The 12,824-nt window shown below is 39.4% G+C and overlaps 1 protein-coding gene across 1 annotated transcript in view; it reads right to left on the reverse strand.

Annotated features, from left to right (window-relative positions):
- tmeff2a (transmembrane protein with EGF-like and two follistatin-like domains 2a) overlaps window positions 1-12,824 on the reverse strand; it is a 133,843-nt gene that overhangs the window by 19,478 nt on the left and 101,541 nt on the right. The window contains exon 5 of the mRNA XM_004559195.5: window positions 11,179-11,275. Within this exon, the coding sequence (XP_004559252.2) occupies window positions 11,179-11,275 (97 nt within the window). The remainder of the gene's footprint in view (window positions 1-11,178; window positions 11,276-12,824) is intronic.

The raw sequence follows: 12,824 nt of genomic DNA on the forward strand, positions 1-12,824 counted from the left end.
AGCAGAGTGTGGCAGCGCTCAGCTACTGTTGTAATGATGGATCAGCAAAGTAAGAATGATGTGAAGAAAGGCTTCGTTATGCATCAGAGAGGACGCGCTTGTGTTGAGGCTGCCGACATCCAAAATCCCACATGACACTGAAGGTGAGCTGCCACAACTATGAATGACCCAACACTCCTGAGGGCTGCTCAATGAAACTGTAACGCTGTGATTCCAAATACCATTTCTCACCAATGACAAGAAAAAAAGGCCAGTTTTCGTCTCTAATTAGGGGTACAAAAATAACAGTCTGAATCTATGCACAACCACAGACATGACACACAATTTGATATAGCTTTAAAAAAACAAAATGAAAAAAAAAGCCCTCTCTGTTCACTCTGTTTTTGCTGTTGGCGTGTGTGCACCAAACAACCTTCTCTTGCTAGTTAGCTCCATTTTCAGATAGAAAAACTACAAAGAAATGTCACATTGTACCATATACTAAACTGCCTGAAATCCTGACACTGACTTCTCCTCCTGCAACATGAAGAGTAGCTTTAAAAATGTACCAGAACTCTACATGTCATTTAAGAAATGTGTGGGAACCGAATGCAGCTAATGCTATTTTAAAACTCTTCCTGACTGACGTCAAATACAAAAGAACTACATCGTATGGCAAGCTAAACAAGCTAGGATGCCGTTAGCAGCATATGTGTTTGATTAATAACTGATGAAATACTGACCTAGTTTTAGTTTAGTTTTCACTTTTCACATAATGGACTATGGATCTGGACAAGATCAAGAAGCAACCCCTGGGAGTGAAAAATAAAGCAGACACAGAAACAGCAAAAACTGCATTTCCTCGATTGGCAACTTAACATTCTGGCCACTGTGATCTTAGATTTTTCAAGCAGGTGTCATGAGTTTGTTCTGGATCTTAATAATGAGAGAGACACTGCACATTCAAACTTAGCTGGCCTGCCCTAAATCATATTCTACACTAATGGAGACCATGATTTACAAAATGAGCATTATGCTGTATTTAGTACAAGCACAGACTCCTCGGAAACGTGCTTACTGAGGGAATGAATCAGTGTAACTGAGGGCCTGTTTTTTCTATAGAGTTCTACACAACTGCACTTCTTTTTGCAAACAGTTGCCATGTGATAAAGAAAACATAAGAAAGAATGCAGGTTTAAGGTGTTTCCATATAGGTTTCACTTTTCAGGCCCAGAGGCAATATATAAAGTTATAGTAAATTCCCTTAGACCAGGGGTGTCCAATTCCAGGCTCAAGGGCGGGTGTCCTGCAGGTTTTAGATATCATCCTAAATCAAATGATTAGTTCATCACCAGGCCTCTGGAGAACCTCAAGACATGTTGAGGAGGTAATTTAGCCATTTAAATCAACTGTGTTGGATCAAGGACACATCTAAAACCTGCAGGACACTGGCCCTTGAGCCTGGAGATGGACACCCCTGCCTTAGACCCTCATGTCAATGCCAAGTTTTTGAGACCTCTACTTTATTGATTGTATTGATACCAACTGTGATAGGATTGAAACTTTGTTTCTTTCCTATAAGTTAATTTTTTTTGTTTTTGTTTAGAAAAAAACAACAAAAAAAACATACCTTTATTTAAAGCCTATACCGAATATGTGAAAATACTAGCTGTGCATTTACTTGCAAAATTTGCAGTATGGCATTACATAAATAAAATGAATTGAATTAGATTGGACATGTTAATCATGTTTCTGGTGTTTGATTCCTTTTGGAACATTTGTAATGCAATACAAAATAAGGTGTTGATTTTCCAAGCCAAATGGGTGTAGTCACAGTGGTTGTGTTCGTCTTCTATATACAATCTAATCAAGACAATGATTATTACACATCCCATTGCATTAAGGTGGATGCAGATTTTACAAATAGGACTCTCAGCAATCAAGCTCAAATTATCTGCATAGCTAGATACCACTGGAGGCAAGTGATTTTTATTTTTTTTTGTCATTTGTGTTAACCTTTAAAGATTATACAGCACAGGCTTTAATTTTTGCAAAAGCTGCCCTGAAGACAAGATTAGGCTTACAATTATAGTGCCCGCGTTATCATAAAAAGTATCTAAATGGGAACAGTTTCAGCATGAAAGGAAGCAGCAAGACTCAAAGAATCAAAGCACAGTCTTCCCAGCTTCTGAACTGAGAGCAAGTGTCCAGACATCCATCACCAAAAAACATAATATAGGCTTAACAACACGGTCGTATACATGTGCACATGCACACCACTCATCTCCCATCGTAGAACACTTTCAGACTGTTGTCCATCCCGAGAGGCCGCAGTTGGTCGGTGGCTGATATCTGTGCTCCATACATTTTTAATGAGGCCTCTCACTTTCTCCACAATAGGCACTATACCACCAGACTGCAGTGCGTCAACACATCCTAGTGCTACCCGCAGACAGCCATGCACAAAAACTCATATGCATAAAGAAGACAGCTATCGTTTTGCCGTAGTCTTTGTTTTCCCCCATTCTCCTTTTCACACACACCAAGCCATTCCTTCACACATGCTGCTGAGAGGTACAGAGGGGTAAAGAAGTGTTAAATGAAAGGTAGCAGTGTGATTGCAAATGTGCGAACTATATCCAAGTGTGTGCACAACGTGTGTGAGAGAGTACTTTCCTAGCAGGATGTGTAGTATTGATTAGTTTCTGGCGATTTCCCTCCCATCAAAGCCTCCCCACCTCCAGACTGTCTGCGGGCTCCCAACTGAAAAGGCCACTTTACACACATTTCAACACTTACAGCAGCTGAGGACAACATATCCACTGACTGCCTCATGTTGTGTACAAATCCTTAGCAGCTAACCTCACTGCAACTGAACACAGCATTGATTTTCATAATCCTCAGCCTCAAATTTCACTGTAATCCTTTGAAAAACTGTGCGAGAGAAGCAAATAGACAAACAGAGCCAGAGAGAGAGATGTGGAGACAGAGAGAGCAAAACAGTAACGGTGCAATGCAAAGTAAGGAAGAGAAAATATACAATAAAACCCAACAGGCACAAACAGCAAAAATAAATTGCAATGCTCTGTGACACAAAATGTTATGAGTCCAGTAGTCATTGATGGATTGCTGAACAGGTATACTGGGCGCAGACAAACAACTTGTACAGGTGCTAGATCAAAAAACAAATTGAAGACAGAAGGTCATCACAAAGCAGAAAAAGCTATTTACAGACATAAACACATTCATCATCTAGGTTGATGTGATGTGTTATCTTCATGAGATGTACTCGCAGACGTCACCTGACAGAGCAGAGCTGGATAACACAGCTGATATTCCCATGAGAAGGAGAACATGGCGGAATGGGAAAAACAAAGCAAAACTACAGACTGATAAATAATAACACTGCTCGGTCTGTACAGTCATCTCTGGGCCAAAAGTCAATGTAAACATTTAATATAAGACATAAAATCTAAAGTCTATTCGTACACGCAAAGAGACCACAAAGAGTTACAAACTAACTAAAAGTAAAGTAGTTATCCAGTGCTCACAAAGGGATGTCAAATAACCTCAAAAAGGTCTCCAAAGAGATGTAAAAAATCTACATCAAAACACAGAAAGTTAAAATATGACTACACGTGGAGGTAAAACTTCACACCTCCACAAAAAGATGCAGAACAATGACAAAGGGACAAATAAAGTCTATGAAAAGTTAGAAAAACCCCTATAAACCACATCTAGGCATTGTACTGATAAACTCCCTGATAGCCGATTGTTTGGTGGACTCTCTTATGCCGTAACAAGACGTTGCGGGAAATCTGGAACTTCAGTTGACATACAGCGGACAATTTAAAATGTTCTTCTTGGTCCTTGATGACAGATGCAATGTTTGCAACACAGTCCAGTTAAAGTTTGAGATTACAAAGGGGATGGCAGCAATGCACTCAGTGACAGGGACCGCGTCAGGAGTGATTCGTTCATGGGGGAAAACGAATGCTTCGATAAGCTGGGGCTGTGAAAAACTGTTGCATTTTTAAAGTAGATGCATGAGGAAGCTGTCAGGTGGCTCAGCCTGGCCAAAAAGCTAACAGAGTGTGGGACCTGAGAGCTGAAATACGAGTTTTGTGAGAAGAAGGACAAGGACATTCCAGAGCTCTCAGATGCAGAATAGAAGGCAGATGCTACATTTGCTGTTGATGTGACCGTCCTTCATGTTTTCACCTCGGACATTGATTTCGCTCACTGAAGAAAAAAAAACAAAACAGACTGAAAAACTGCAGATTATATAATTCAACTACAAGTAAAATAGCAGTAGCACTTTGTATAAAGTTAAAAGTCCTTTTTTTGCAAAACCATGCACATTTTGTGCACAACAGTTTTTGTCAATGTTGATTAAACTGCAATAACACATTGGCATTTTAACTAGAGATGGACCGATCTGATATTACGTATCGGTATCGGTCCGATACTGACCTAAATTACTGGATCGGATATCGGAGAAAAATAAAAAAATGTAATCCGATCCATTAAATATCACGAAAGCACCTCACAAAACTTGCAACACGCCGTAACTCACCTCAGAACGTTAGCACGTCGGAGCAGTATGCATCACGTGATAGAGCGGCTGTGGCATGCGGGACCTGTCGGTGGTCTGGATAGCATGTGGAGCTTCGCTAGCAACCCGGCATTTCATCTCCGACAAAGTTATCCCCGAGAGAAGTAAAGCAAGTGTGTAAGTCCATCTCTGAATGTTTGTAAAGCATTCCCACGTTAAGCTTAACGAGCAACTGCCTCTCCTGCTGCTACTTCAATCATGAAACTGCTTAACGATCAGCTGATCGGCTTTTCTGTCCAGTCCGTGTCTCTAGTTTGCTTTTGGCCCACTTTGCACCAGAAAGAGGAAACCAGCGGCTGAACAACAGCAGCACGTTTAAGCTTGATCAGCTGTTGTTAGAATGTATTTAATATTACTTTCTACTCGAGGATCTTTTCTACATAGCTGACGCTGGTAACTGTGCAGGGGCGGATCTAGCAAAGTTTAGCCAGAGGGGCCGATAGGGCATTAACAGGGAAAAGGGGGCACAAAGACATACTTTTCTTTCTTATTCTCATTTAAAATGTCTAGCTTTAAATAAATAATTATCTGACACCCAAAGTTTTAATTTGATGTAAAATGAATAGAAGTCAATTACTGTATATAGTAACTAGTAAGTCTAATATACCCTAGTAAGCTATAGTACTTTTTCCTTTGGGAAGGTACTATCTGTGCAGTCTGCAATTTTGTTGAAGAAAGATGTTGAATCTATTTAATATTTCTTGAAAAATAATTGATTTCTGTGCATTTTTTTTCACACTGCATCAAATTAAGGTTGATTACGTCGATTAAGCATCATGAGGTGGAGCGTGAGGGGTGGTTCCCTATATTTTATTTATTTATTTTTGTTGTTGCTGGGAGTTGGAACCCTATTAGTTAGGTTGCTTAATATTTCTGCTAAGTACTCTTTAAAATACCAGAATAGGGAGGATGGTGTAGGTTTAAGTTTATTAGATTGATCAGTATTGCTGAACTATGAAATATTTTTTTTTGCATACAGGTATAACAGAATAGCTTTAGTGTAGTTGTTGTTTTAAACTTGAGTATGAACTTATACAAAATGCAGCAAGATATTTAAAAAACAGTTTTGTTGATTAAAAAACACTATATCGGATTCATATCGGTATCGGCAGATATCCAAATTTATGATATCGGTATCGGACATAAAAAAGTGGTATCGTGCCATCTCTAATTTTAACTGTGCCTATTTCACATTTTCACTGCCTGATTGTAACAGCTACTCTTACAAGCAGCAGTTTCCCATGTGAGCCTTTGGGAAAATGAATTGCTGGCACGTGATTTTACAAATTGGAAACAAAATAAAATGACAAACGAATGAACAGAGTCTATTAAAAGTTACTATATTACAATAACTGGGTGTAAAACAAATGAAAAACCAGAAAAGGACTCAAAACTTCTTTAAAGAGGTGCCAACCAGCATCAAAGACATACTACAACAACTTTCAAGGTCACCATTGCTGCAAGTGAAACCACAACAAATGGATTTAGAAACAGAACGAAGAGATGAGAAGTGACAAAGCCTATGAAAAGTTCAAAAATGTACATTATGCATTACATACAAATGTTATCAAAAATAGTCTAAAAACTAAACAAAGGGATGCAAAGCAGAGACCAAAGAGTCTATTGTGAAGTTACTAAATTAGTATAACTTTATATAAAATAACAAAACACTCAAAATTTCTACAAAGAGATGCAAAATATCTACAAAAGGCCTCAAAATATCCAGAAACACACTATTAAAACTATAAGAATGTCACATGACAAAACACTACAGAGGTCTAAAAAGTACTAAAAGGAAATGTAAAACAACTAGAGTGATAAGTACGACTAAAACAAAGAAAAATGAACATATAGAAATTGCAAATGAATGATAAAAAAAGCAAAGCTCTGGTTTCCATGCAGGAGGGGTAGTTTGCTCTCCACAGAATGGTTTCAGTGAGGAGATGAGTGCTGGCTTTTAAAAAACCCTCTCAGGAGGTCTAACCCCAGTGTTCGTGCAGCAAGTGTCCCTTGCCATGACCGGTTCACTCGCTGCTCCTCCTCTTCCTTAATTCTATCAACACCGATGGGTGCTACTGATGGGTTTGAAAGCATGGATTTTTCTGGGTAATTACAGTTTTACACCACAAATGGATCTAAATGGATTTTTTTGTGACACTGTATTGATCCCTCAGGGGCAAATTTGTCTTTTTTTGCTTGCTGTCTGCCTCCAGAATATAGAGAGGTGGAGTAAGGCTACTAAGGCTCTTTGATACAGCAGGAACAAGTGCAGTAAAGTTTACCCAAAAGAGGTTCTTGCAAACTACACAGAAAGACTAAGCACATTTCTCCTTTTCCTATCTGAATCAATAAAGAGAAGAAGATTGATTTATGAAGACTGATTTATGGTGAGTCGAGATAGACTTTATTGATTCCTGCAGGAAAAAAAATGTTCTCTCTCTTTAACCCATCGCAAAAACTAAGACCAGTGGGCAGCCCCTATGCGGCAACAATAGAGTTTCAAGCAAATGCCTTGGTCAAGGGTATTTTTAACCGAGTATTTGATGATGAATCATAAATGATGACAACTGGAATTATCTGAACTTTGTTGAAGAGGGAAAAAAAATGCTGAAATAGTTTTTATGTTATCCTGACCAAGCAAAAGCTGAACAGCTTATAACATGCTGGCATGCATTCTATTATACTGTCAGGATGTATAAAAATAATAATCAGGTTTTAAAACAACAAAAATTAAAGATGCAAATAGCAAACTGATAAATTCATTTTAAACAAAGCAAAAAATAAAAAGTGCAAAATCACGTCATCACCATCAGCAATTTATTTCAAAACAGCTTCTAGAATAGTTTTAACCATAGCCTTTATCCGGACCTCTAAATTGCTGCACACATTTCAGACCCTTTTCCATCAGGGTTTTACATAAATTTAGTTTTGTGACTCAGTAATGGCTGCAACCGCAGTTAGAAAAGCAACTGAGCAAATCACAGCTTTTTACGAGAAATTACAAATGTGGAAGTTGTGTACCTGTACTGAAGCCAAAAAAATCTGTGACAGGAAAATTGGTACAAAACAAGCACTGATGGGCTGTTTGGAATACTGCCAAGTTGAGACCTTGTGCATCCGGGTTGATTGGGACAATTGCTTGTTCTAACAACTGCAGCGTGTTATAGTGTAGCAGGACCAATATCCACAATAACACAATGAAATAATTTTTCACTTTCTCATCAGGTTTACCATTTTGTAAACCAATGACGGTACACAGAGTGCTTCGTTGCATAACAACAAATGACAAATTTGGTTTCTGGCACCAAACTAATCACCAATGTTGGGATGTGATTGACTGGAAGTCTTGCAGCGATGTTGGCGAGCTAACTTATAGCAAAAATGCAACTTTGTAATTACTTTATCTGACCACATGACAGCTAAAGGAGCAATATAATAATATATAAAACTGCAATACAGTAATATCCACTGATTAAAATTCAAATTACAGTAAGGTGACAATATTGATACTGCTCTTCTGGCTGATAATCATGAAGCAATAACAGCAGCTAGTTAGCTTAAATATGTAAGAAAACTTCAGACCTAAGAATACATAAAATGGACATAGCCACCATAATATTCTTTGTTTGTGGACTAGTGATCATTTGTAACAGAAAACACTGTTATATTGCATAGAAAATGGTTGTAGCAATCACCATCTGTTAGTGCGCTATGAGATTGTACTCGTGTAGTGCACTTCCTCAGTGCTTTCCGAAAAGTACTGATGTTCAAGCATAGACTGTAATGCATCAAGGAAAAGGAGAGAAACATCTCAATATGAAGCGGCACTAGGCATTTGTTTTCATTAGTTTGGGAAAATATGCCGATATGCTATAACGATATGGAATATGCATATAACACAAAAATGTCTTTGTTATATTCAACTTGCATGAAAGAAATGAAAAAAAAAAGCAGAGAAAGTGGCTGAAAGTCTTGTTTTCATTTTGCCAATGAGCTTAATTTTTCTACAAAACAAGTAGTGAATGATCAGTGCTGATGTATAAAGGTACTTTCAACTGTTCTCTTTTCCCAAAGGGTTGCTACAATGGATGGATTTGAATAGTTTTCCAGGACTGGGACAGGGTTTGTGTCACATCCTGGTCTTGAACTGAGGATCACTCACATTTAAGGCAAAATGTGTTAACCACTACACTGTGGAGCCACAAACTAGTGCTAATGCATAAATAAAGTAATATTAGAATTTTACTAACTGAAACGAATCCCAGCACAGTGGAGTATTTATTGGCTGGTCTCTCTCTCATAGAGGGCCGAATGACTTGTGAGATAACTGCACTGAAAAGCATCAGCAAATGCCTTAGCGATGGTTAAATGTAGTAGACAGTTAGAGGCGTTCAAACATCAATCAATCAACGTCAATAATACATAACTCTAAGCCTTCACACAGTGAGTGTGATGCACCATAGTTCATAAATGTGTTCATCTCTTCCATAAATTCTTTTAACATGGGAGTGTATGTGGATTGTTGAGCTTCTGAAGCCAGCTTCAGGTGGATATCAAAGGAGGTGCAGTTTTAGAAACTTCTCCTGGGCTTTGTTTTTTAGGCCAGGAGTTTGTCATTTGATTAAAACTGAAAGCAGGAGGAAACAGTTAACATAGGCCTGTCCAAATATGGCAAAATCTTCTTACCAACCAACACCACTTAACCTCGCTAATTAACGCTAATTAACAAGAAATAAACACGAAACTGAATAATTAAGTGACAACGAGACGCCACTTCATTCTGATTATCAGCCCACGTCAGGTCCCATATATCTGAGCGTTGCAGTGCTTTACATGGCAGCAAACAATTTGCAGAGGAAAATTATTCCTTAATTATTCATATCTGCATTTCTTGTGCGAAAATAGGAAAAATGTTTCACGTCACATCACTTTATCCTCACCTGGTATTTGATTACTTTCTTCTCTCTCCACTCATTGTTTCATCAGCTGACGGTTTGTTTGATTAAACTCAGCTGCCTCCTGATTGGAATAACCTGTCATTTTAATCAAAATGATCTTATATTATGCCAGTTGTTGGGTGCTGTTTGATGAAAATTACCTGCTGTTGGTTTGCAATTACCTTTCTGATTATTCGCCAGAAACATTCTTATCAAAACACCTTTGGGGCTTTTGAAAGATTAAAGGGTACTTGCTGTTCCTGTTTTTACAAGAAAGGACACTGAAATATTCATACGTCTGTTTATGTCAACTGCTTTTTTAACGAGATGCATTATTGACTTTCGCTGCCTCTCTCGCCCGTTGTCTCCTCCCTCCCTGCATTATGTAGAGTATAATTGTCTTTATTTCAGCTTGTGCTAAATATGCTCAAGGCTCCTCTTGCTTTAATGTTTTTGGTTTTCTGTGCACAAAACCATTGACAGCACTTTGCTGTTGTGACCTTATGGATTCTCCCTTTGGATATTAAGAAATTGCCAATAAATCAATTTATGTGCTTTAGCAGAATATTAAGGTGCATTTGTGGAAGTGGGAGGCATCAGGAGGAGTGGACTCCAGCTGTTCAGTATTTGCAACAGGGCTCAGAATGCATCATGAAGCCGTTCCTTGGCATTACGGTTATTGCACACCCGGGTACATTATCTTTCCATTACATCAAGCAGTTTGATAGAGTCATACTCTCAGGGCACTTCTAATTTCTAGCGGTACATCTGGGATTTCTTAGAAGCGCTACCTTCCTTTTTGCTGATACCAGCTGACGGTGTTCCACACCAAATCTGTACCGTCGGTTCATTTAAGCCTCATTCATGCTGCACAAAGCACTGATGCTTTCGCTGGAACAGTTGAGCCTTCTTCTAATTGGCTTCTGAACACGCGTGTTTTTATGTACCCCTGAGGATGTTTTTAGTGCTGCCTACTTGCTAATGCATGTGGGCGAGCCAAAAAACACATTACCTGCATCCATCTCATCTGCAGTAAATGGTTAAATCTATGACAAACGTTATTTCATCACTGAACTAGTTTTTCTTGTGTAAGTCAAAGTCATTTTTGGCCTGACATTGCCAAGTCCTGTAAGGATAGTAATTGGATTTCCAGAATAAGCGAAAATCTCCTTTCTCTCCCTGCCCTGCTCTAGTAATTGAGGTTAAATGAAATGGTCAGCCATGCACTAAACCTCAGTGGGTGTTCAGAACTGAGCGTCTGCAGGATAAAAGAGGGCTCTTATTTGAGTTCTTTGTGTTCAGACTTGCCAAAATGTCTCAAATAACAAACATAAGGGGTATATTTATGATGAAAATAACATGATTTGTGTGACAAGGCTTTGACAACATCAGTGATGTACCTCATCTGACTCACCATCACCAGTGAACCTATAATGAGTGAGGTTTTCTTGTGGTTGGCTGTACTGCACAAACTGTGACCTTGACCATGGCTTAGGTGAAGAGCCATTAGGTGATCACTGAGTGCAAGTTTGATTAAGTTGTGGCCACTTCTCTAGAAGGAGTACTGATTCTTGTGGACTGTGGACCGACATGAGCTCACTGGCTTTAAAAATGGTAGATGCAAGCGTTTCGGTTGGGAACACTAACCATACATCTTCTGCGTCCACATCGCACTCTGCCCCAAACTGGCAAATGTCACAGGTGGACGTCTCCTTCAGCCCAGTCTCCGCTGAGCCCTCTCCTCCTGCAAGAAACAGAGAGAAACAGAGGAAAACATGCGATGACTGATTCGTTGCTGCCATTTCTTCTCTTACTTGTTGTCTAAAAGCCAGCAGGCTCTTTCCAACTTCTCACAATGTGACCATGAGAAAGCAGACAAGTGCATTTACATTCTGCCATATCCCGTCATAATCCCAGCGAAGCTATCTCCTTCATCCATTCACTCTTACCCCCTTCCTCCACCCCTTTCGAGTCCCTCGCCTGACTCTCATCTATCTCTCTCAAATCCCCGCTGATCTCTTCGGAGTCCCTCTTTTATTTCATCTCGCTGATTTTCTCGCTCTGAGAGTGCGACGACTCTTTGGCGGCGGTGTAGGTACTGGCGTCAGGCTTATGGTGGCTTAGGGACCCCACCGGTGCATATCACGCCTCATGAGTGGCCGAAGGGGAGAAGAAAGGGGGGGAGAGAAAAGTAATCTGGCCAATCTCAAATTGCATTCTCCTACCACAGAGGATTCTGCACGCTCTTTCGTGCTTTTTCTCCCTTCCCTTCGGCCCTCTTCTCCATTAGACAAGCTCTATTTTTAAACTTACCAGGGCCCGTGGGGACAACTTTGGAAAAGAAGACGAAGAGGTGGAACTTGGCATCATTTCCCCATGTCATATCTTTAATCTCCCCAACACACACACACGCTTGCACAGACACCCACGCTGCTGCCACCACGCATTGCTCCCTTGTGTCACGTCTTTCATTTTCCCTTCAGAAACTTTTGTTATTTCTTGTGATCCCTCGCGACACGCTGGATTGAATTGGAAAGAACTCCGGTAGAAAGGTTTTAACCTGATTTTCCACTAAAAGGCTTAAGTTGAGTTTGACTCTTCTTTTAAGGTCAAAGTCAGTTAGGTCTGCTTTGTTTGACTGTTAACATGTGAAGTTCCTTATCCATAACTCTCAGCTTGAATTTTGTTGCTATTGGTCAGATTATCCCAACAGCTTTGTCCGTGCCTTTTGCTTGTGTCCAATCCCACAATGCAGCCTACAAGAGTGAAAACTTCTTTTGCTGAGGATGTTAAGCTCCTTTCAAATGCTCTGCCTTTGCTTTCGGTGTTTTCTTTTGAAGCTGCGTCTGATGCTGCTGCAGGTGTTAGACGGCAGCCATGGCAATGAGGCAGCATGTCCTCTGAATGCTGAACATCTGCAGTCATGTGAAAAGATGTACATTTTGAATTCACTGCTTTACCTTCAGGTCACAGGGCTGGCAAGAATACAAAATGTGAAACGGTGTTGATGTTTAGCCATCGAGTTTAACGTGAATGCAGAGAGAAATCTTTTGCTTAGTTTGTCTTTTTAAACCTCTTTCAAGTTCCACTTTAGGTTAACTTTGAAATGCCTAATCAACAAATAGCACGCTTACTTTATAAATGCTTTAAAACATAGAAATTTTCTTTGTAAAAGTTTTGTTCACCTAATTCTGCAGTAAAAAAAAATCAGTAGATGACTTTGAACTAATAAATAAATCTTGGACTGGCTCTTTTATAGTGCTTTTCTACACCTGAGAACTCAAAAGTTCTTT

This window comes from Maylandia zebra, linkage group LG16 (genome assembly GCF_041146795.1).
Source record: "Maylandia zebra isolate NMK-2024a linkage group LG16, Mzebra_GT3a, whole genome shotgun sequence".
NCBI lineage: Eukaryota > Metazoa > Chordata > Actinopteri > Cichliformes > Cichlidae > Maylandia > Maylandia zebra.